The sequence below is a fragment of the Phalacrocorax carbo genome, chromosome 9 (genome assembly GCF_963921805.1).
Source record: "Phalacrocorax carbo chromosome 9, bPhaCar2.1, whole genome shotgun sequence".
In the NCBI taxonomy this organism is placed as follows: Eukaryota; Metazoa; Chordata; class Aves; order Suliformes; family Phalacrocoracidae; genus Phalacrocorax; species Phalacrocorax carbo.
The window spans coordinates 27517413-27540932 of record NC_087521.1 but is presented as its reverse complement, the minus strand read 5'-3'; the positions used below and the strand labels follow the sequence as shown (position 1 = coordinate 27540932).

General features: G+C 39.9%; 2 protein-coding genes and 1 long non-coding RNA gene across 5 annotated transcripts in view; 2 read left to right on the top strand and 1 right to left on the bottom strand.

Moving 5' to 3' along the window:
* The first annotated feature begins 162 nt into the window (after window positions 1–162).
* On the top strand, window positions 163–4775 carry ATP5MJ (ATP synthase membrane subunit j). Of its 2 annotated transcripts, none has more exons than XM_064460879.1 (4): window positions 163–283; window positions 1840–1963; window positions 3726–3746; window positions 4583–4775. In XM_064460879.1, exons 2-4 carry the CDS (start codon window positions 1840–1842, stop codon window positions 4606–4608), a joined length of 171 nt encoding a protein of 56 aa, XP_064316949.1. In that variant the 5' UTR covers window positions 163–283; the 3' UTR covers window positions 4609–4775. The 2 variants fall into 2 exon arrangements, with proteins under 2 accessions (XP_064316949.1, XP_064316950.1); XM_064460880.1 differs by having other exon boundaries at window positions 255–375.
* On the bottom strand, window positions 4659–17521 carry LOC135315045 (uncharacterized). 2 transcript variants are annotated; one of them, XR_010374494.1, is made up of 4 exons: window positions 17108–17521; window positions 16788–16866; window positions 15404–15473; window positions 4659–14168 (listed from the first exon to the last, which is right to left on the bottom strand). It is a non-coding gene; the product is annotated as an uncharacterized LOC135315045 (long non-coding RNA). The 2 variants fall into 2 exon arrangements; XR_010374493.1 differs by having other exon boundaries at window positions 4659–15473.
* The window catches only part of PPP1R13B (protein phosphatase 1 regulatory subunit 13B), a 73038-nt gene continuing 67038 nt past the window's right edge, over window positions 17521–23520 (top strand). Inside the window, exon 1 of the mRNA XM_064460874.1 lies at window positions 17521–17830. Coding sequence (XP_064316944.1) covers window positions 17822–17830 — 9 coding nt within the window. The 5' untranslated portion in view covers window positions 17521–17821. The remainder of the gene's footprint in view (window positions 17831–23520) is intronic.

Genomic DNA, 23520 nt, shown 5'->3' with positions numbered 1-23520 from the left:
CGTGGTGAAACGGACCCTAGGACGGGGTGCGGATTTCTACAGCGACTTGAGCTCCGTTAGCCCGGAGCGGCCGCGGGGCGCCGGGACGCGGCTGGCTGATGCCCGGCACACGGCGGCGGAGGACGCTCCCGCCCTCCCCGGCCGTAGGGGGCGCTGCGCGGCGGCAGCGCCGCTCTGGGGTCGTTCCTTGCGCTCCTTCGTTCCTTTCCCAGCATCCCCCGCGGCGGTGGCGCAGCCCGTTCCCCCCCCCGGTGACCTTCGCTGACGGCTCTGGGCTCTGACGGTGGGTTCCGGCCCAGGCCAGCCCCGCCGGCTGCTGGCGGGCACCGATCGGGGTGCGGCGGGCGGTAGCTGTGGCTCGGCCTGGGGAAGGAGGTGCGGGGGGGAGAGGTGCGGCCGGCGGTGCCCGAGCTCTGCCGTTACCCCCCACCGCGTCCCGCGCGGAAGGAGCTGCGTGGGTCAGGCCCCGGGCTGCGTGGGGTCGTGGCGGGGAGGTCCATAAGAAAGCAAATTCAGCGTTGTTCCCGTTAGATTTCAGGGAAAAAAAAAAGGCCTGAACAACGGTCGCGTCCGCCGAGGCCTGGGGGAACGGCCCCTGCCGGGGTGTAGCAGAGTGTGAATTGGGAATAGCATGGCTTGTTCTGTGTGTTGTACTGGTGGGAAAATCCTTCCGCTCTATTCAGTCTCCTTGTTCGTTAGTATGTCTTGATATTTCGCTATAGCAGAATTACTGCTGCGATGGCATCATTCACCTGAAACTACCAATACTGGAAATTTTGAGGGAGGTGCAGAGTTTGTGCTTTCACCAATGCTATCACGACACTGTTTCAGGAAATCCGTCCACAATAATAAATTTGATTGGAATATCTGTTCATAAACAAGTAAGCCTAAATGTGGGTTTGTCTATAATGATACATTAATTACCGTGAAGATGCTGTCATTAAAAAGCACCTAGATTTTTCCGGTTGTTTTGACATTGGCTACCCTTGCATCCTTTTCTCTTTGATGCTTGCCAAAGGATGCTTTACATTTAGTAATGGTAAATAAGTAAGTAAGCATTACATCAGAGAAGACTAAATCTGCTTTTCTTTCCTGAGACTCTGGTTTATACTGTCTGTATGTGTATATGGCTGACTTTACTGGGGTGAAGTGCTGTATGTAAGACAGTAGAACACGTAGTATTTTGGTGCAGTGTGGTGCAAGTACGTACTAATGTGTGGGAACTAGGGTAAGCTTTGTCTTAAAACATTACAGTTTTCTGTTTGTCTAACAAAGCTACGTAGAAAGGAAAAAAACATTGATAGGCTTCGTGCTCTTAGGGTGTATTTTGAAAGTATTAATGATAAATCATTAATCGAGTAGCTTAACGTAATTTATTTTGCTATTTTGAGTAGAAATTACCATGTTGGGAGAGACATTTTAGCTGTGGGGGAGGGAAGGAAACTGAGTAGTCAAGGAAGGAGCCTCTAGTCTGTCTGGAACGAGGCTCTCCTCCTGAGGGAATCTGGAAACACTAATAAAAAAAGCTATCACTGACAGGGAGAGAGGAGCATAACTATTGCTGTCAATGCTCTGTTGAGTCATCTTTGAACCCTTCCACTGTAACTTTTTTTTTAAATTGTCTTAGCCCATAAATTGTAACCGTAACTCTGAATTTTCATTTCTCTGCTTTGGAACAAGTACTTTTGCATGTTTAAGGATTTTTTTTTAACCTGTAAACTGCTGCTGATACATATCAGGAGTATGTATATACATAAACATGTGTATATATATTACACATATAGCAGGTAAGAATACAGTTGCAAAACTCAGTGTGGCAAAACTTCTTATAATTTTCAGATGGTGCAGAACATGCTTCCAAAGTCATTGAGAGCCATGAAATTCTACTTCACCACCGTGTATCAAGAAATATGGGTTGGTGTAGCGTTAACAGCTTATGTCTATTACAAAATTTCATATGGCGGTAAGTTACACATTATAGTTTTCATTAGCTGTTACTTCGTAGGTAAGGTTCATAGGTAAGAACATGCTTAATGGTTAGAAATCAGTCATTGAAAATATCCAGCAAATAAGAAATTAACACTCTTACTTAAGGCCAGGTCTTTGCCATAAAAATCTAGAAGTTTTAACATGCTCAGCATACAAAGTTACACTAACAAAAATACTCAAACACCAGTGTAACTGTACCTACATTATGAAGATTAGGTGACATAGGAATTGGTTTTGAAAAACACACATCTCGCAACATATAGCTAGAGGCTTCTCCTGTAGATTTGTCCTGAAGGGGATTGTGAAACTCTTCTGAACTAGAACTTACTTTGATTAGAAATTGGTTTAGAACCCTTATGGTTTTGAGTTTTTGCTCAAGATCTGCAAAAAAAAAAATTACAGTTTTTAAAAGGTTTTGCCATGTGAACTTGTGAAAGTTAAAGTACTTTATTTGTTTATTTTGGGCTGATGCACCTCAAAATGGGAGACGCATCACTGCACATTAAACTGTGTTACTTGATGGTACTGGATCACTTTCTCAGAGGAAGAAACAGAACATCTAATGTAAAAATAATAAATTTGAGCGGGCCAGGTCCATCAAAGCAGAAGGGTACAACAGTTAATGGTGGCTTAAAGGTTCTGTTCTTCAATTTCAGCTCCAAGTCAAGCCCTTTACTAGCTGTCATGAATGATGAAATGTTACAGGCTGTAGACAAATCTGACAGGGAAGGGAACCCTTCACTGTGGGAACAGCTGAGTGATGTTACCTCAATATTTCTCTAGCTTTGTCCAAATAACTCGTAGCATGTCCAAAACTGTTACACTACACTTAAAATCTTGAGTAAATATAAGTAGTTGAACAGCCAGAGAGGAAGAAAAAATAGTTCAATTTCTGCTTTAACTTCTTTAATTTCAAAGAGAACTCAAAACTGACAGTCTGTTTCAAGGTTGTGTTTATGTCCTGCTACTTTTTTCATTTATGATTTAGATAATAGATGTGATGGTGTAGAGTTTTGAGAGCCAAAACCTTGATATAGTGCAACCGTACGCTAAGCATTATTTTAAAGTGAAAATAGCTTTTAATGGCTATAGACCCTTCTGTGGTTTGGGGAACAGTTGTGCAAATAATACAGTGTGTTCTGTAGAATGACATAGGCTGGAAGGAACGTCTTGAGCTCACCTGGTCCAAACCACTGCTTAAAGTGGTTACTTATAATTAAAATGACTATTTCCAAGGGTGGAGATTGCACAGATGCTTATGCCTGTCTTCCTTATGATGAATTATTTCCATCTATTTTTGTTTGATCACTATGAATCAGTATTTTAGAAGAACAATTACAATGGGAATGTAAAATAAGCTATTTCATTCACAAAGGAAGATTTTTAAAGCAAACTCTATTCTTACCACTTCAGTTTACATCTGTATGTTGTGTGTGTATATATCCATATACTATGTAAAAGAGTACTATTCTGTATATGTTTAAAGTAGGAGTCTTGATGGCTGCAATTTCTAAATGCATGGAGTCTTGGCTAATTAAAACTAAACAACTTTATTAAAATATCAGTATAATGTTTACTGACATGTACCATGGAAAGCACATGTTGTACACTTTGTGAATCTTGTGCAAGCTGAATTAGCAAATCATAAGTAATATAATCTGAGTTTATCTGCAAGAAATTAATAGGAAACATTTTTATAAACTGTCATCATTCAGCTTGTTTTTCCTTTTTTCCAGGCAAAAAAGCAGTGGCAGATAGTAAGTATTAAATATCTAATACCCTGTTGTATTTTTTTAAATGAGTGCAGTAAAAATGAGCTCAGCATATTTTACGTAAGTTTGGGGTTTAAGTTATGGACTTAGAGAATGTTTAAAGACTATTTCAAAATGCATTGTTGTGGTTGTATTGATGGTTTCATAACCTAGAAACATCTGTGAATCTGCAGAGATGCTACCTTTGTCTTAAATTGTCCTTTGCGCAGTGTTTAGGAGCAGAATGGAAGTTGTATGCCTTGATTGGGTGGGAATTCTTTTATGGGATTACTTAAATCAGCATGATCAAGAGTAGCTGCTGTTTTAACTGTCAAGAAACTAAAAAGTTTTAACTTGTATTTTGAATTTCTATTTTTATATCTTCTATAAAGTAGTCTTTAGATACTTACGGGCAGTTTCTTCACACTGGAATTTAATTTTTTGTGAGCTGCTATATCTCAGTTAACTTTCTGCACCATGATAGATAGCCCATTTGCTCCTAGTTGTATATGCAAGCAATATTTAAATTTTAAAATGTGTAATTAGTGAAAATATCGCCCAGTAGACTTCAGGATAATAGCATAAGCAAACTTTAATTTAGAAAGGACCATACCAGAACTGAGGAAAAATTGATGTTTGCCTATAATAGTGCTTTAAAACTTGTGAAAAAGGATTTTTAGTATTGGCCAAGTTTATGTATGTAGATTGAGGGTTTTGTTTTAATTGACAGGGCAATTGAACCTGCCAGTTTTTTGCTCAGATATAGAACTACAGTCCTGAACTATGTTCCTGAATTGATTTGCTCTGCTGTTTGAACAGTCTAAATTTTGTCTTTGTTTCAGAGTCCTCTGGTGCTGGCCATCATTAAAGACCTCTTCTTGGAGTATGAATTTGGTGGCTCGTCATCTTTACTGTAAATGAAGCAAGTTACAACCATAGGGAAGTTAATTCTAAAACTGTACCTGATCCATCTGCTGTAATTAGAGAAAGAATAAATCATTGAGCAACAAGGAATTAAACATGTTGGACAAAGTACGCTCTAGTGTATTATTAACCTAATTTTTAGCATAAGTGTTTTTTTATTTCTGTAGTTCTTCCAAGGTCCATGTTAAACTTTTTCAACAGTACCTTGAAAAAGACCAAATTCCTATAAGTAAACTTAATAGAATTAGTCAATATTTCTTACAATAGCATTAAGCCTCTTTTCTTCTAATGATATCTTTTTTGGTTAGAACTTTTGAAATGCTCCATTTACTTTTAAAATGTCATTTAATAGTGTACCAACTGTGAAGACTTAATTCTCAGCCTTTTGTCAACTTGTGGTGCAATAATTAAGGGTGCAAAAAGTTCTTTTTAAAACCTTACTTTTTTAAAGAGTTCTTAGTTCTGCAAGGTTTAAAAGCAAAAGCTGTATTGCTATTAAGACACCATGCAAAATGTTTAGAGGTTTTTAAAAAGTACATTACTGGCAACAATCTTTTATTGTCCTTCACGTTCAGTAGGGCTAAGGAATTATTCTGAAAGGCTCTTCCTTTAATCACAAGCTTTGCAAGGAAGTAATAACATACACATATTGTATGAGAAAATTGATATTGCGTGGCCCCTCATCTGCCATTTGAGCTTATGAAAATCACAGAATTTAAAGGGAATAATGAAAGCATGCACTGTGGCAGCAGTTAATATGAGCACAAACAAACATTTAACTGACTTCAAGGAGTTTTCCTTTTTCCTGAAAATTCAGAAGTAATATATGTATTGCTAGGATGGGGGGGTCATTAGTGGTTTTTGCAGATAGCTGTTAAAGTAACTCCATAGCTAGTGTTACATTTTGGAGACTGTAGAAGCCTATAGTATCTTACGAAAATCAGCATTCAGAACTGTACATACTGAATTCTGTACCAAGGATACATAGTGTATGAAACCAAAACTGGACTTCGTGTCATGTTTTGTTTACATCTAGCCTAATCTGCTTTTGAGAAGATTAAGAGGCTTAAGTAATTTTAATGATTTAATGCTTACATACATTTTTTTATCTACTTCACTGAAACACCTTAAATCTTTCAGATTGATTAAAGTTTTGCTCTTCAGTCTTTCTGACAGCAGTATCTGGCCATAACTTAAGTATTTTGTATATTCAGGAGCTTGATAACCCTACCTGCTGATGGTAAACATTCCAAACACTGCGTTGCCTTTAATTTCTTCAAAATTCATACTTCTGCTTAAGCTTAATAGCTGTACCTCCTGTGTAGAGCAAGATTACCAGACATATTTCTCTGAAAGTTTTTTTTTAAGAAAACACAGATACAGCATTACTCAATTTGAGAAGAATAGGTGACATATGTCTTTCATGCATTCTCAACATTTCTTCCACTTCCCAGTTTTCCTTGTTGTTGCATCTTTCCTTGATATGTTTTAGCTGATTCTTTTATTGCTTTCATAATTTCTATATGGGTTTTTCAGTGTTTCCTCACTGCAGAAGAATGAATGAGAAGTAGAAAGAACTCATTGTTTCTTTACATAAAACCAAAAGCATCCAGAAGAAGGGAACAGAGAATAAAAACTAGAAGAAAATGGCAGCTTCAAATGAACAGATACTAGGCCAGTGGTGATTACAGGGTCAGGGTTGTGGTACGGTTAATAAGTGGTTCAGATTGAAAATTTATGCCAGGTGAGGAGCTATACCTGCATTTGTAATGCAAATTTATGATCACTAAGTTATAGTTCCTAAGATACTACACATACTTCAAATGACCTGCTTTAGCAATTTTCAATTACAGAGCCGAGGAAAACAAGCTGGGGAAAAAAACATTAATCACTGCAGGATTTGCTTCACCTTAGCTAGAACCTAGCACACTGGGGCTGAGCTACATCAACATAAGCTGTCTGATCTCTGGATGTTAATTGAAAAGCAAGAGGAGCTTCTGCTAACCTGCCCTTGGAGCACAGTTAACTGCACTTCTAGGTAAACTTAACCTACTTCAACTCTTAAGGCTTCTTGGTATCTGACTTGCTTGATTTCCTAGTAGGGAGAGAAAGTACATATGGGCAGCAGCGTCTGGGTTATGAAAACTCATTTTCTACTGAAATAATTCTGTCTGCAGCTGGTTATTCTATTAGTGCATCTCTGTCAGAAATTTCTATGAAGGCTGCAGAATATTCCTTCCTGTTTGTGATTCTTAACACACAAATCTCTGCAAAAGATAAGGGAAGTAGAACTGGTGTTTATGTTTAAATAGATTTTATTTTTTCTCTACTTGAGTAGGATACAGATGGAAATAAACTTGCAGTCAGTGGCTTGACTCAAAAGCAAAAATGCCGCACTCATAATATGTAACACCTGCAGTACTATCTATATATTTTCTGCTCCTCCATGCTGAAGCACACCAGGTAGTATAAAAGACAACAGAGGAAAGTTATCTAAGGTTCTTAGAGCAATGTGTGGAAGGAGTAATCAGTTTTCTTTCAGCACTAGCATCTGGCACGTAGCCCTAGGTAGAGAAGCATTGCAAAGAGGTACCCTTGAAGTGAGTACTCTTATTTCAGTGTGTGCCTTTTTTTCTAATTTAGTTAAGGTGATTTCTAAAGCTAACTTAAAACAAAAAGCTTTTCCTGTTCCAGGTTAGTGTCGGTATAGACAAGCTTCAGCTCCTGAACAAACCCATTTTCTGTGCAAATGACTAAGATCAGGACTTCAATCCATGGAGGTAATATTCATCGTGATTCACAAATAAACACTGGTAGGGGAAATGTGTACTGCTCACTGATAGGTCATGCTCTTTCCATTTAGCTGCTGCCTCTTTATATTGCTGACATTTCTAAAATGAGTGTACTATATTTAAACGTTGTCTGGCAAAATAGTTTGGCAACTATTTCATTTGTTGCCTGTGATAAGGCATCAGCAATGACAAAAACTGATTGCCTACTCCCTTTGCAATGTTAGTGGAAGAACAAATTCCTGTAGAGGTTGAAAAGCTTCATCCAATTACTGCAGCACCGTTTTCACCAAGTTTTGCTGTGGCAGTAGTAGTTTGTTTATTTTTTAATCAATATGGAACATGGAAGAACAGGGGTAAGGAGCTATATTAATGACGACAATGGTAATGCAAGATGTGATCTTACAATAAAAGTACTTCTGTATTCCCCTTTCCATGCTTAGTCTTACTTATGGCTGGGATTTCTCATTGTGGAGCTCTGAGATTTTGAGAGCATTTTCAAGTCTTGTCCTACAATTAGGAATCTCAGACTATCCCCTGCATGCTAATGAAGTATTACGGAATACTCTAGGGGAGCAGCAAAATGCAGTCAGAGCCAAGGAAACTAAATTAGTCACAGGGCCCAACCTGCTTAACCTCTTTAATGGCTAACTTGGAAAAAAAACCCAAACATGTATTCATGTTAATTGGGAGGGTGAGTAAAGTTGCAGGAAATGGTCTAAAGTAACTGAAACAGCTGAACTAGTCTCCTATTTATCTGACTCATGATAGTGAACCACTGCCTGTAGTACAAATACAGCCTGATACAGAGCTGGTATATGAATTGTACTTTCATTCCCCAAGGAAGGAAAACGTATCAGGTGCTTGTTAGACACAAGTGATTATATGTGACATCACCACCAGATGGCCAAAATGAAACTAACTGAGGAAATCAACATGTGAAATCTCTATTGTTTCATTCACGGAAATCTGTAAAGCTACAAGGACGGAAAAAATAGTAAGATGGAGATTCTCTGAGGCATTAAATATGTTGGTTAACAATTCGGTAAACAGAGGAACAAGAAGTGACAAGATAGTGCTTGAACAGCAAGCTCTTCATACTATAATTCCATGACCTTTAGCAACTAACATTTAGCAGCTAATATTCACTTTACTTTAAGAATATAAAGCCATGTGACTCTGATTTGGTAATTTATGAAGAACTCTTAAACAAGAAATTCCTGTAGTCTACTCCATTGCTTTAGGCAAAGGACTTGGAAACAATTACTCTCCCCTTATTCAAAATGAACTGACCACCACAGGAATGGATTATTTGGAAGTTTTAATTAAATTCTGCTAAGGGTACTATGATTTCTTTGGTTGTGGTTTAACAGTATGAGAATACTCTGGCAGCTACACCAACTTGTGGAGTTTCCACCCTTACACCACAGTGCCTCCCTCCTCATAGTTGTTCTGATACAACTATTTGTGAATCAGATCAGGCAATTTTTCATAATTTTAGAGGCGGGGTTTTTTTTACCCCATCTAAAATAAAACAAGCACTCAGGGATTTTTCTGTTCTAATTTGGATCCATCTCTTGATCCTGCTTGCAGCAAAGCTGCTTTGTAACTTATGTTACAGCACAACAGCATTATTTTTTTGTAGAAAAAGGGCAGAATAATCAGAATTTCTAGCTTTTCATTCACTCTCCCAGCTTTCCTAAGTCATTGTGTCCCTTACAATAATTTAATGCAAGTTTCCTCTTCATACTCAGCTATGCACATGATCAAAGTACTGTCTCTCCCATAAGAACTGTCATCACTGTCAACACTCACAGGAATAAAAAGAATGCAGAACTCCACCCTGTATACAAATCAGGAATGTCAGCTTGTGCTTCAGCAAAAAGGCCAAACCTTGCTTCCTTCCTCTGTGACAGCACATCGCTTTCTCAGGTTTATAGTATCACTTCATTAATTGGGACAAACGAACAAACAGGTAGGGAACAGGGAGAACAACTGTACCACAATACCCTAGCGCTCAATACTGACAGGAAGAACACTTTTAGTAATCAAGGATAAATTTGGAAGTAGTTCTTCAAATTATATTAAGTGTATTTTCATTTGATGACAAACAATAATTATTATGACCTTCAAAAACAAACTTTTTTTAATTGACCTGAACTTTAACTATTTTATATCCATATCATCTCAGTAATTTCAGCTATCCGCAGGAACAGACAATACAGATTTCTTAAGAGCTAATGAAGTGTGTTTGCTAGGAAATGATAATAGGGATTCTGTGGGTGGTAGAACTAACAGCAGGATACTGAATGAATCCCATCTGCGATGACTACTTCTGCCTACACAGATTTTTCCTGCAGTATCAGTGGTAGTCTTCATTTCTTGTTTTAACCTGTTGTGTTTAGCATGCGTTTGATAATATTGCAGCATGCTGCAATTAAGGGGGAATTCTTTGGGTATGAAGTAGAAACCGTTGTGAGATATTTCATACGGAATGCTATACAAACAAGCCAAATGGCAACAACTTAACTGTGAATACAACAGTGTTATGGGAGGAAAAAGGAGGGATTAATACAATGGATTAGAATGTGAACAGGCATTTGATACAAGACCAAGAATACAAGAAAGGATACCTTTTAGCGGGGGGGGGGTGTCTAACCAAAAGCATTTCAACTTTTATAATTAACTGTTTATTTTGTGTGTGTATATATATATAGAGAAAGCAGTCTCAAGCTACACTTTCTTGCAGCACTATCATTGACTCTCTACTCTTGATGGTTCAGGTATACCTTTTCATTTAGTGTACTGGTACAGAAAAAATAGCCTTGTTTAAATTCTCTTGTACTGGACATTACAGTTCTCTCCTTACACTCCTTATGTTGTGTTCCACATATATCACATACAGCTTGAAAAGAAAATTCTTTTGGTACCAGTTAGGACCTCAAAACACTTTAAAATAATTAGCAAAAAATTAAATTATGCATTTCATCCAGTAAGCTAAGAATTGGAGACATATTGGTTCTAACAAAGGATCCGACTCTTGTTTCAGTAAACACCAAGACAAATATTTTTCAGCATATGTTGATTTAGTTAATTCATTTGGAGCAATGCAGCTAGAAAAGGAGTCTTGCCAAAAATATTTTTACTTGCTTTCAAATTATGTATTCTTATTAATGCTAACTATCGCACCTCTTTTTAAATTAAGGCTACTAATTTAAACACGTACTCGGGCCTTTCTAGAAGGACAGAAACAGAAGGCAGGATAAGAAATTGTGTAGAACTTTCACATAGCAACTGGAAGAAAAAGAGGAAAGATTCAAGTTACTTCACCTTGTGCTGTAGCTTGTCTTTTTGTAGAATAGAAATACCGGTTTTGAATTTGAGACATAAGCAATAGACAGACCTTTAAAGCAGCATCTAATCATCCCCATGCAAGTAGGTTATTACTGTGTGTACTCCTCCATGATGAATATACTCCTTTCCAGTCTTTAAACTCTTCTGAGGTTCAGCTTCATCTTCTTTAAATAAATCCAGCTAAAATAGATTCTAAACACATACTGGTGATACATTTTCTAGTGTCACTATTTCTAGGGCTTTTCATGGAATCGTTTTCAATAGGGTTCCATCAATGCCCTACAGAACTCATCTCCCTTTACTGTTGACATTCTTCTGCTTATACAGCTAAGAATTGCAGTAAACCTTGTCATAGGATCACAACAGTAGAAATAAAAAGACATTCAGGAATACATTTCTGGAACGTATTACAAACCAAGGCACTTAGAGGCAAAACCAACATGTCTCATTAATGTTCCCAGGACTAGAACATCATTACTTTGATCTAGAAAAGCAATATTTATCCAAACAGCTAGAAAGGATGAACCTTAAGCATCAGTAAGGCACAAACCCAGTATTTTTGTTTATAACATGGAAGAAACATCATTGCAAATATCTTAGATTACATCTGCTGGTCAGATTATCTGAGTGCAGCTGCTCTTGTATAAAAATGTACTATTAAAAAACGTCTGTGACAGGAAAACTCAGATTCACAATAAAATGTATACACCTGTATACGAGACAGCCACGCTATGACAATTCTGGTTATCAAAAAGCCCAAAAAGAGATCGCTTACGTTTGTGGGCTTTCTTTAAATATACATATGTGAGATGTATATGTATATAGCACAGAAAGGTTTTCCACAGAGATGTGTCTTAAATCATAACCATTTCCTGTTTCACAACTACAATGGTGTTTTATTTAAACAGATTCAATACTCTATTGTATTTTTAGAGGAAACTTACCTTGTGTATTCTGATCTATAAAACCTGTGATGAGTACACACACAAAAACGTAAAGAATGTTCTTTCCAGTGAAGTAGTCTTAACGGCGTAGTTGTTTAAATACTAAGTATAAACAGAATACTATTTTTAAAAAAATACACTTTTAATTTGGTCTGTTCTTTCTTTCTCCTACTATATGTGAGTATTCTGCTCAGACATTGTTTTCTCTCCAAGCCTCCTTTGCACAGCACCTTGTCTCAGTAATTGCTGAAAACCACCCTCTAGTATATCCCAGACTTCAGAATCAAGCAGCAGACTTTGCTAATCTCCCCTTCCGAGCTGCAGTCCTTCAAGTTCACCCATTACCAGGTACAACAGCAGGAGGCATGAGCTCCATTACATGCATGTTTTTTCTTATGAGATCTACTTACCTCACGTAAGCTAACCAAGAAGACGACATTCTAGCAGAAGACACACATTTCAAATTAGGAATTGCTGGCTTTGAATATGGGAATAATACACATTTAACATGAAGACTCCCTGGCTCCCTGAATCATGGCCGAGAGACCTGGGAACAATTTTAGATTTTCAGTAACAAATTAAATGACTGGACTCTATCTTAAAGCATGACCCATCCTTTTTCCCCCTCAATTTTCCAGCAGAGTGCTACACCCGTAACGAAGTTGCTGAAAATTTAAGAAAAAAGATTTTTGTACAGAAACATCTTGAGAGCCCAAATGGTTATAAGCCTACAGGTACAGAGAGAACTTCTCCCAGGACACAAGTTTTTTGTTTTCTCCACTCCTTTGAATACAGTTAACAGTTTTATCATTAGAAAGTACAGGGGAGCAGAACAAGATCTTCCATCTGTAAAAACAGCGGCATGTAACCTGTCATATAGAGCTATATCTTCTCTAGCTACAACATAAAAAGTTAACAGTACCTATTAGTGTAAGACTTTTATGAGAGTCTATAGCAACACATTCCCAGTGAGGCCACAGCATTCTCCAGTAAGTACACTCTTCTGCACCATGTGCATTGGATTAAGCATACAATTTATGTTATTGTTTAAAGAAATTACATCTCTAATCCACCAAACGCAGGGCTGAAAACACATGACGTATCAGACACTCAAATCCCAAGAAGTGCACACAGCTATGCTATATACAGATCATATGGCTTCACTGCCGCTTTAATTCTTAGACTCTTTCTCAGAATGATGAGTGGATTATGCTATGGAAACTTTACAACATTAGTCATCTAGTCCAGCATACATTACATGAGAATATTACATGGTAGTGATGAAAAAGTATCTTTCTCCTGTTCACGTGTCTCAAATACTGTATACAAAACAGACATCAAAGTGTTTCCTTTAGATTATTATTTATAGTTTATCTCTGAACAGGTTTGGTGGGGTTTAAACTGCATTGGCTGTACATCAGTTCAAACATGGCAGCATGTGACTATTGTTCCGTAAGATTCCCTTACTGTTGCAGCCTTAAGAAGTCAGCTTGATTCTGGAATGAGAGGTTACTTAAGGCTGCAGTAACAAAATACCTTTCCTTGAAATACACATGCTTACTTCACACAGTATTTCACTGAAGACTGTAGGTCACCTGCCGTGAAACTCTCCTTGAAATACTTAGTCTTCTTGTTTGTATCACCTGTTACATAGCACTGCACCTGCAACGAACTGCCTGGCAAGTTAGAAATACTTCTGTAACTCAACTTCTAAAATTGCTTACCTACTCATGGCCAGTTCCTCCTGCATTACAACAAACACAAAAGGTAATTTTTGAGAGAGAGTTGTATTCTCTAATAAAGTAATCCCCTCACTCATTTAGAAAGGATACATCAATTTTTTACATACACAAAAAACTCCAATGCTCCTACCTACACTTTTTAGAGATTTTATTGCCACTTGTGAGTAAACCCACCCTAACTGTAGCCATCCAAAAGTCTGCTCTCTAATCTGAGCCAGTCATCCAGGCTCCATCTTTAATCAATAGAGAGATAGGCACCTTCAAAGGCCAAGAGATTTAGATAGTGGGATGAGTATCCCAGCATGGAATGAATTGCCTGCAGAACTGCCGCTCTCCCTTCCCTCCCCATCCCAATTTATCTATAGACAGAGCCTAGAGAACTGACTGAGGTGACACACCTAACTTCTAGATCACTGAAGTTGGATAAGATGGATCCCACCCTAAATGTTTGACCTCTGAGTGTGTCTTTCTGGCTATAAATAGGAGTATCTGTTACTTAAAATAATACCACATGAAAGGAAAAATGTTAAATTAACTGAACACTTACTTTCCTGTGACACATCTAAAGCCTGAAAACATCTTCCTGTGCTCCAGAAAAGCATCGTAACAGGTTAATGCAAAACTGAAGAAAACTTGGCTCCAAGCAGGCAGGAAAGTTCATTTTCCTCCATTTGTCTATGAGCAAAAAAGAAGCAGGAGAAATTCAGACCTGGTTAAAAACTTTAAAAAACACCTACATTTGAAAATCTTGCTACAAGATACTTAAAACACACAGGTGGAATTGGAACTTCATCAGGAGTGCTCCTAAAAATCTCCTTAGTCTCTCACCTGTATCTTTGGGAATCTCTGCTTGGTCTAAGAATTGTGTTGCGCATGGTCAAACAAGAGGCCTGCTAATTTATTACTTGCAGTTAATATCCATTTTTCAATAGACCTGAGTTAAATACAAAACATATTTTGATAATTTTTCTCTATGTACCCATACAAGAATTTTAGCAAGACACTAAAACGATCGTTTATACATTTTAATCAAATTTCCATTTCTAGCTAAACACAAGCTCAGCACAAATCTCAAAACTTAACCATACCATAACTAATGAACAGTAATTCTTCGTTTTTTTGATTTTGTGAGTTGGATAAACATCTCTTAAGCTATAGTGGCTTCAATTTGTAAAGTTAAATAGCATTGGTCTGTTTTTTTAGGGACCAAGAGAAGCATAAAAGGTATTTGCATAACATGTTTTAATACTGATACCAACAAATAAGCACAAACCCTTTCCTGTACAAAAAGGCCAACAAAATTAAAGCACCTCTCACAAAGGCAATGTATTTGGAAGCAAATAATTTGGGTTCTGTATCTCTGGCTTTATCTGCCACCATAACCAAATTCTCTTACCTTATCTTCTGAGGCATTCCCCAAATGATGACTGTTCTCACACATCCTCACTTATCTATGACAGGCAGCTAACTTGTAGATATCACTGCCCCCCCTTTAGCCAAGCAATATAATTTCTACAAAGTCAGACCAGTCATTTGGTATGGAAATGCAAAGGCGGGGCGGGGCGGGGGGGGGAGGAATCTACATTATTACAAGTGACCGTTTTCCTGCTCACAGTAAGCAAAACATTTGTAGACAAGTTGGAATCAGAAGATTTTAGAATGGCTACTCTGTCCCTTGGCTGATAAGAGAGTGTTTCCCAAAAAGATTCTTCTCTGGGAGAGGAGATGTTAATTAATTTACCAGGCAGGCAGAGTTTTATGTCTACACTTTGTAGAGATCAGTAACGTTTTTTTTCTTTTTCTCATTTCAATGAGAAAATGGAGATGGGAAGGGATGAGGCAAGCGGTTTTCTTCAAGGGAAGCAGAAACAGGAGTAGGAACAGACTTGCATATAAAGTGCGTACTCTACCTTTTGAAGAAATTTCCTCCTAGTCCACAGTATCCAGTCTGTCTGGTTGCTGCATTGGCTGAACCTGCATCTGCCAAAAGCAAGGCAAGGTTGACAAACTTTTATACTAGAGCCCATTACCCCAAGAGAGACATTGCATGGAGGAGTGCCTTCCTTCCCAGGAGCAACTGTCCACACCATATTGTCCCGCTTTTCATTTTGTCAGCATTCCTACCATTGCAATGGAAAAGTCATAGTGGGGTAACATGCCTAGTATTTTAGGTTTTATTATCAATCACTGAAAACAGAGAGAAGTCAGCTATAAGTTATACCTGCAAAGAAATTATAGACCATCGTTTAAGAATAGCTTGCAAAAAAAATCTAACCTGGTTAATGAGAAAGACAGTATTGTTTAAAGAACACGCGTGACAAAAGGTGCACAATTCCCGTTCTTAAAATTAGAATTTCACTACAAATAATAAGACGACCAGTACATTGCTATTCATTGCTATTCTTTTGTTCACTAAATTTCAGTATTAATTTGATGAACTCCCTTTTTTTTCCTCAAGATACAGGCTATTATGTGCTCATAGTTATGTTTCAGGTCAGCCTAGTTGCAGGGTTAATACCATTATTCTGAGTAGATCTTGGAGGTCCCGACTGGGTCAGAAGTACCATAGTCTCACCTATTTCCAAAGCCATGCATGGGAGGTAGAATCCCAGTTCACAAGAAACTGAGTGTGACAGCAGTGTTACTCTCAGCGAGTAGCACTCCAAACAGCCCTTGCAAAATAATTTTAAACTGACAAAGTATTCCCTTCTGGTGCTAATAGGTTTTTCCCATAGGACCAATTTATGAAAAGAAGCAGAACCTTTGACCTATCAAAGCTGACATCAGAGCCTGAAAATACACTGACAAGGATGCGCAATGAGATCTTAGGCATGTGTATATTATTTGAGATAATTTATACAGTTATCTGGTATAGAGTCTTACATTAATAGGTTACATTTAACATACAAGTGCATATACAAGATAAATATGCTATCATCACTTACCCTCAAAGACTTAGAGTATCTAAGCTCCTCTCAAAAACTTCCCAAACTCGTTTTTTTTTCCCTCCTGGCTAAGATCTGTCATGGTGTTCTACAAATAAAGTAACAAAGACAATGAAAGCAGCCACTTTCAGAAACAGTGGAAGCACTGGGTAGGTCTATGTATTTTGTAGATCAGAAATTAAGACTCACAGCAATATGAAATTTGTCTACATTGCATGTGTTGCAGTACTGGCATATGGTGATGTTTTGACTTATAGCTGAGCATGCCTTCTTCCAAGCTGTTAACTTTCATCTTGCTGTTGTAGCTCGACAGAATGAGACTCCAGAAAATGAAGAAACTAAACCTTACTTTCCATCAGGAGACCAAGGGGTCTGACGTCAGGGTCCCGGACAGAAACACACCTTCATTCCGGCTGTCGAGGGGAGTTCTAGACATCAGACAGATTTCACAAGTAATGAACGGGTGAAGGGAACATGAAAAACGAGGGTGACGCTGGAGGTGACGTGACTCCAGGCGCAGAGCACAGCCCTGCGCCGAAGGGGTTTCGGCAGACCCAGACAGGCTGTCGGAGAGCGACACCCCGCCACCCACCACCCCCGGCCCACGGGCGGGGGCTGCCGCAACGCTCCGCCCGTCTTCCCGCGGGAGGCCCACAGCCTCCGCCTCACCTCCCAGTTTCCCGCACGTCCGACGCGTCGCGCCTCGCTCCTCCGCGCTCCCGGCCGCCCCGTTCCCCGGGCAGAGACCGCCGGGGCCCGGCCCGGGGGCAAGGGCGGCACTGCACCGCGGGAGGAGGGGAGCCGGCCCGGAGCGGGGCCGCGGGAGGAACCGGCGGCACGAGGCCCACGCCAGACACGGGGCTGGGGGACGGGAAAGGTGGGCGAGGGGTCCGAACCACCCCCAGCGGGATGGTCCCGGTCCCACGTAGTATCCGCGCGGTCACGTGTACCCCCGAGAGCGCGCGCGCGCCCGCGCAGCTCCCTCCCCACGCCGGCCGTGCGCGCGTCTCCCGCCGCCGCTCCGCCCCCCGGTTCTTCCCGCCTCGACCAATGAGGCGGCGGCGGCGGTTAACCCCTGGTGGGGCGGCGCGGGCGGAGCGGAGCAGGAAGCGCTGAGCGAAGGAGGCCGGGAGGCCGCCGCTCTGAGGAGAAGGAGGAGGAGCGGGGGGGTTGGTAGTCTGGCCGCCGCCACCGCCGCCTTCGCCTCTTCCTTCCGCCCGCTGTGGGGAGCGAGGCGTGGGGGAGGCACCTGTCACAGCCACCAGGGCGAGTGCGGCGTCCTCCGCGGTGAGCGGCGGCGGCAGGAGAGGCCCGGCACGGCCCGGCACAGCACGGCACGGCAGCAGCAGCCTCGGCGGGGCTGGCTGGGGGACGGTTGCGGAGATGATGCCGGTGAGTGGGAAGGGGCTGAGTTCGCGTCGTCGCCTCCCTGGCCTGGCGCCGCTCTGCCGGGCGCTGGGACGCCGTGCCTTTTCCTGCGGTGCTGGCGGCGGGAGGATTGTGCGGTGCTGCCGCCGCCATCCCCGCTTGTACCTCTGCCAGCCGGGACAGAGGGCGGCGGTGCTGCGGAGACTCGCCCGGGTCCGTGTTTCGGTCCGCCGGGGGTGGGGCCGCCGGCTACCGCCGTCCCCAGCACCTGGGGGACCACGACCCGCTCTCCGCCTCCGCCTGGGGCTGTCGCCCCCACCCTCCGCCGGCCGAGCCGCTGTCGGAGCTGCATTGGCAGTGACAGGTCGCGGGCCAGGTCCCCGCGGGCTCTGCCCTTACGCCTGCCCGGCGGGGCTCCCTCCCCGCCCTCGGCGCCCGGGGCAGTTTCGGAGGGGGGCAGCGGGGAGCCCGGGTTTCGCCGCCCAGGCATCGGCCGGCGGGAGGACCGGCTGCTGGCCGCCGAGGCCCGCCGTGAGGCGCGGGTGGGTTCTCCACGTTTGTGCGAGCAGGTGTGCGTGGGGGTATGTTTGTTTGTTTGAGGTCTTTCCTTCTAAACGCCGTTTGTCGCCGCCCGGGTGCGGGAAGGGTCACCCAGCGGCGGGGCGGGCGGCCCCGGCCTCGGGCCGGGTGTCAGGGAGCGCGGACGGCGGCTTCGCCTCAGCCTCGCCGCCTCTGAGGGGAAGGCGGGCTGCCTCCTCGGATTCTGCCGCCTCTTTGGTGGAACCGTCGCTTATTTATCGAAGGTAAAACCTTTCATTTCTCCGCAAACAACCTCGATTGCTTTCCGTGACAGACCCTCTCTCCGTTTCCTTCCCTCCCCCGTCGCTGTGGGCTGATGCAGTGGTCAGAAGAGTTGTTCCAGATGACTCTTCGTTTTATGACGGGATCCTCTGACACTGAGTAATAAACAATTACATTCTTTTTGTTGATTTCTTTCAAACTCTGTTTGATCTCAGATATGGGTTTATGAGATACTCCCTTATATGGAGTATCGCCTGTGTCTTCTCTAATTCCAGTAGAAATGAGCTTTTTATTTACAGTTCCTCTGCAGTGTTTGCAGCCAAAGCACTGCAGCAGAATGCTTTTTGGTGAGAATATTAGAGACATCTTGAACAAAATTTCTTTCCTCTGATTTTGTTTCATGACCAAGATGAGGAAATAAATAACTCAAACTAAATGTAAAATTACAGACAGATGAGTATAGGTAGTGTTTAAAAGCCAGGTATTATGACAGCCTTTTTCATGTCTAGCTGCTAGGTACCAAAGCACTCTATTGTTACTGTACAAGAATTTCAGTGCGCTAGGCACACTAGAAACCAGCAGCAAAGTTCATTGAGTTACAGGTTTGTTCTATGAACGTACGGATGTTAGCTTGTAAAAACAAAAAACAAGGTGACTGTCAGCTTTTTCTGCTTCCATTGAAACTTGGGTTATGCTTTACATTCATAAAATTTTTATTGAAAACCTAGCATGCCAATGACAGGCTAAGTCAGAACAAATGTATTTGCTTCCCGTTAATAACCCGTGTGTGGGTTTCAGGCTAATGTCATAACTTCCGTAGTGCAGTGATTGCCTTTTTATGAAGTTTTTTTTACCTATTTGAGTGTTTCTGCCAGTGTCTCGGGTTACCTTCATGGTTGTTTAAATGTAGCAGTTGTTTGTGCTTATTGGAAGGTGTTACAGGATGCAGACTTTTTATTATGTTTTTGAAACGTACTTCAAAGTGTTTTTAATACTGATGTCTGAATTTTAATAAAAACAAATTACCTTGCTGCAATGGTCGTAATGTTGCAGATTAGAACTTACTGAGTTTGAATCCTAAAATAATAAATATTTTACTTTTCTGAAGGGCTTTTAGATGTTGTTATGGACAGTCTATCATAACATAGTCAGGAATACCTGTATTTAAAAGGACACTGTGCCAGTACCTTTAGTATCTCATGCCAACTCTTTTATTGCTGGACTGCAAGGATGGAAAAAAACCAACCCTGTTTACTGGAATAATCAACATATAATATCAAAATGAAGTGAACATATGGCTGTAGAACTGGACCAAATGTCTTTGGTGGTGCTTTTTTTTTTTAAAATTGGAGATTTTGTATTCTGAAAAGGGAAGAGCTAGTGATCTAAGTTGTTATGTGATGGAATTAATTGAATTCATATTCTTAGAAGTTTTTTTCCTCCCTGATCCTATTTTGGATTTTTTTTTTTTAATAATTAACAAAAGTATGTAATAGCAAGGGGAGAGACTATAATACTACTAGACTTGAACTGTTATAACAAGTGGATATCGCTACAGTTTTGTAGCAACAAACTCAAAATTTCACCAACCTTTTCTAGTTTCTTATGACTTGTATTTATCAGATTTGAAGTAATTGAGGCCATTTTTGGATTGGTAACTTTTTTACATTCTGTACAACCATTTTTAAGAATAAAGTCATATCTGAAGAATAGAAAAATTGAATGATCTATTTTCCTCTTATCCTGTGCTTTGGTGGTGGTGATTTCCCGCCCCCCCCATGGGAACTTCTGAGAGGTTTTTATAAGTTATGATTTCTTTTGTGACCTCCTTCTCTGTTCTTTTACATCCTTTTTATATAGAAGATCATATTGCTTATTGTACTTAATTTTTGAAAAAATACAAAAAAACTTCCTATATTCTTAGTCCTGAACACTATTGGGCTTCAAAAAGTAATAATGATGTGGACTGCACTTTTCTCACCCATTGTTTTTTGCTTTGCTGACAAGGCACATCCATCTTAAACTTGTTGCCTTCAGGACATAAGGGCGATGTTTACGATGAGCTTATGGTGCTACACTGGGTATGATCTCTATGAAGGAACACTAGAAGAGTTGCTATACATGTGCCTTGAATATAGTGATATTTTTTCACTGAAAAAAGGTTAGTATTTATTGTATTCCTAGAATAAAATGTGCAAGCCCAGAACTATGTGGTATCCTTTCAAACAGGAAATCTTTTGGTTAAAACAGCCATGGTTGTATTTTGTTTGCAAAAATATTGTGGATGAAGTTCCTTTCAGCTGCATAATCTATAACCTGTTTGGAGGATCCTAATTATCTTTTCTTTTTTTTTTTTTTTCTTTGCTACAGCAGGGATTTTTGGTGGGATTTTTGTTTTTGGAAGAGTGTTGGAAAATTCTTCTTAATGAATGCAATTAATGCATTTTCTTCTTGGATGGTACTTCCAGAATTGCTTCTTCTGACAAGTATTAGCCATATTATTTGGACACTAGGGTGCAGACAAGAAAAAGCCCCTTATGAGGAGCACTGTTTTCCTACTTGAGAAGAGATACAGTGCAAGTGGAAACTGCTACAGTTTATATAATGCTTCCTATTTCTTACCTAAATTTTGAGGATCATTCTTTTACAGTAATTGTGAGGTCGTGTGTCATGCCAGAGGCACAGAACTATGTAGAGTTTGTATACCATCAGTAAGGTGATAGGAGAGGCGATGGTGGATGCTGTGTGAGAAATTGTGATGGACTGAATCTCTTGGGAGGAATAGTTAGTATTGCCAATTCCACTATACCTATTGCTGCAGAGCTTTCCTGGTTTTGCCTTTAACTTAACTGGGAGGAGTATGAGTGAGGTCGCAGCCAGCATTCATGTGTTTGAACGTATCTAGGAGGAACCTTGTGGTACTCTATGTGAGGCTTAGAGGCAAAGACTTGTTGGATGTGTCTGTTTTTATGTGTAGGATTGGGTGGTTGTGTTTATTGTTTTAATAGAAGTGAGAGTGAAAAGTTTGGAGAGTGTTTAGTGATATTTTTTTTTGTGGTCTAGTTAATTTTGTGTGACCATGACTGATGCATATTTTATGTTAGACTAGATAATGTACAAGTGGATCTCAAGTATTACAGTGTGCATTAATATATTCTTAATTGCTACATATGTTCCTCACCTACGAAGACAGATATCCTGACTAATAAAACGCAAACCAAAGATGGATATCTCCAGTAGTTAGTTTTAAATTAAGCTATCTTCCAGGTGAATTAAGAGAAAGGGGGGGTTGTTGGTTTCTTTGGTAGTGGTGGTTTTTGTTTTAGGTGGGTTGGTTTTGTTTTTTTTCAATAAGTATACACTTGTCATGCATTCAGCTTAAACCCTTTTCCAAAAAGTCCAAAGTAGGCACTGCTTATTCCTAATTTAAAACCAAAATATTTTCAAATCAGTGTACACTGTTCTCTTTTCTTTAGGAAGGTCACTACTCATATAATGCTACATTGTGAAATTCTAAAGGAAGATGTGTCACTTTAATACACTTAAGTTAACATTAGGGATTTTCAGCGATGCTGGAGTAAAATATATTGCAATTAATTCAGAACTGTATAGTTATCAGCAGTACTGATATACTTGTTTGCTGAATAAATTCGAAGTGACTGTAGAGAATAATTTGCAAGTTTATCAGCCATTATTAATGGAGTTATTTATTGCAGCAAAGCTTAAAGGCCATTTTATGTTTTTTGGATCACATCACAGGGATTTTTTGGTGGTGTTTTGTTTTTTTTTAGGATGCTAGGCTATGGCCTATTCTGTGGTTAAAAATAAGGTCATTGGCTTCACCATCTCAATGAAGAGTACTATTCATAGGCTACTCAGTTAATAGGATATTTAAATATATTTGGTACGTATGGATTTAGCATAGGTGAGATTGTTACCCACTGCAGTCTTCAGAGAATAGGTAGATTTTTGACAGCAAAATGCCACTCCACCAGACTGAGTTAAGTTAATCTAACAAATTCAAACTTGATGTGTAATATAGGCCTTCTTACTATATTATAAGAAAAAATTCCAGCTCATTTTATTTATATTAATATATCATACAGCTGTGAAACAACCCCTATTATGTTAAGAATAAAGACAGTGCCTTTCTGAAGAATTTGCAGTCTAATGCTAGGTATTAAAACCAAAGCTCACATTACCTTTTTAAACATTCAGGGGGTTTTAGATTTTTTTTTGTCCTTAAAAACTGGAGGCAGCTTCAGAAATAAAAAATAATTCTTGAGAATGGAGGTTTGAAGAAGCAAACAAATTATTGCCTAACTGGGGGTGGGGGGAGAAGGTGTCTTGCTCCCTTTCCATCATGACTCACTTGGAATTTACGTGTCTTACATGTTTGTCTAAATTAAAAACTTAGTATTATCATACATTAATTACTAGCACAGGATAGTTCAAAATACTTTGACTCTAACTGAATATGTTAGCCTGGGATACAGGAGGTTCATTCTTAGGCTTGTGCCAGACCCCAGCAAAGTGAGATTTATTTTTTTTTTCTTTCTTAAATTGAGAAATTATATCATTAGGTGATTTCAAATGTTTAAATTCTTTCTTCTTTTATAACCAGCTTTTCCATCAGTCTTGAATCCTGTGTCTCACTGTTTCTTAAATGATAAGATTTTTAAGTAAATAAATATTGTAAAGTAGTAATTTTAACAGTTCAGGTGGGTACATTTTTCTGGTAGTTTGGAAATCTGTCATCGGAATCAATTAAACTTGGAAGCATGTAATACTCTCTAATGTATTAGGTAATATGTCCGTGGAACATACTCAATGTTTTGAGCTTCTGAAGCAAATTTTTTATGACAGACAATAATAGAATTATATTGTGCAATAATAGACACCATTCTTCAGAA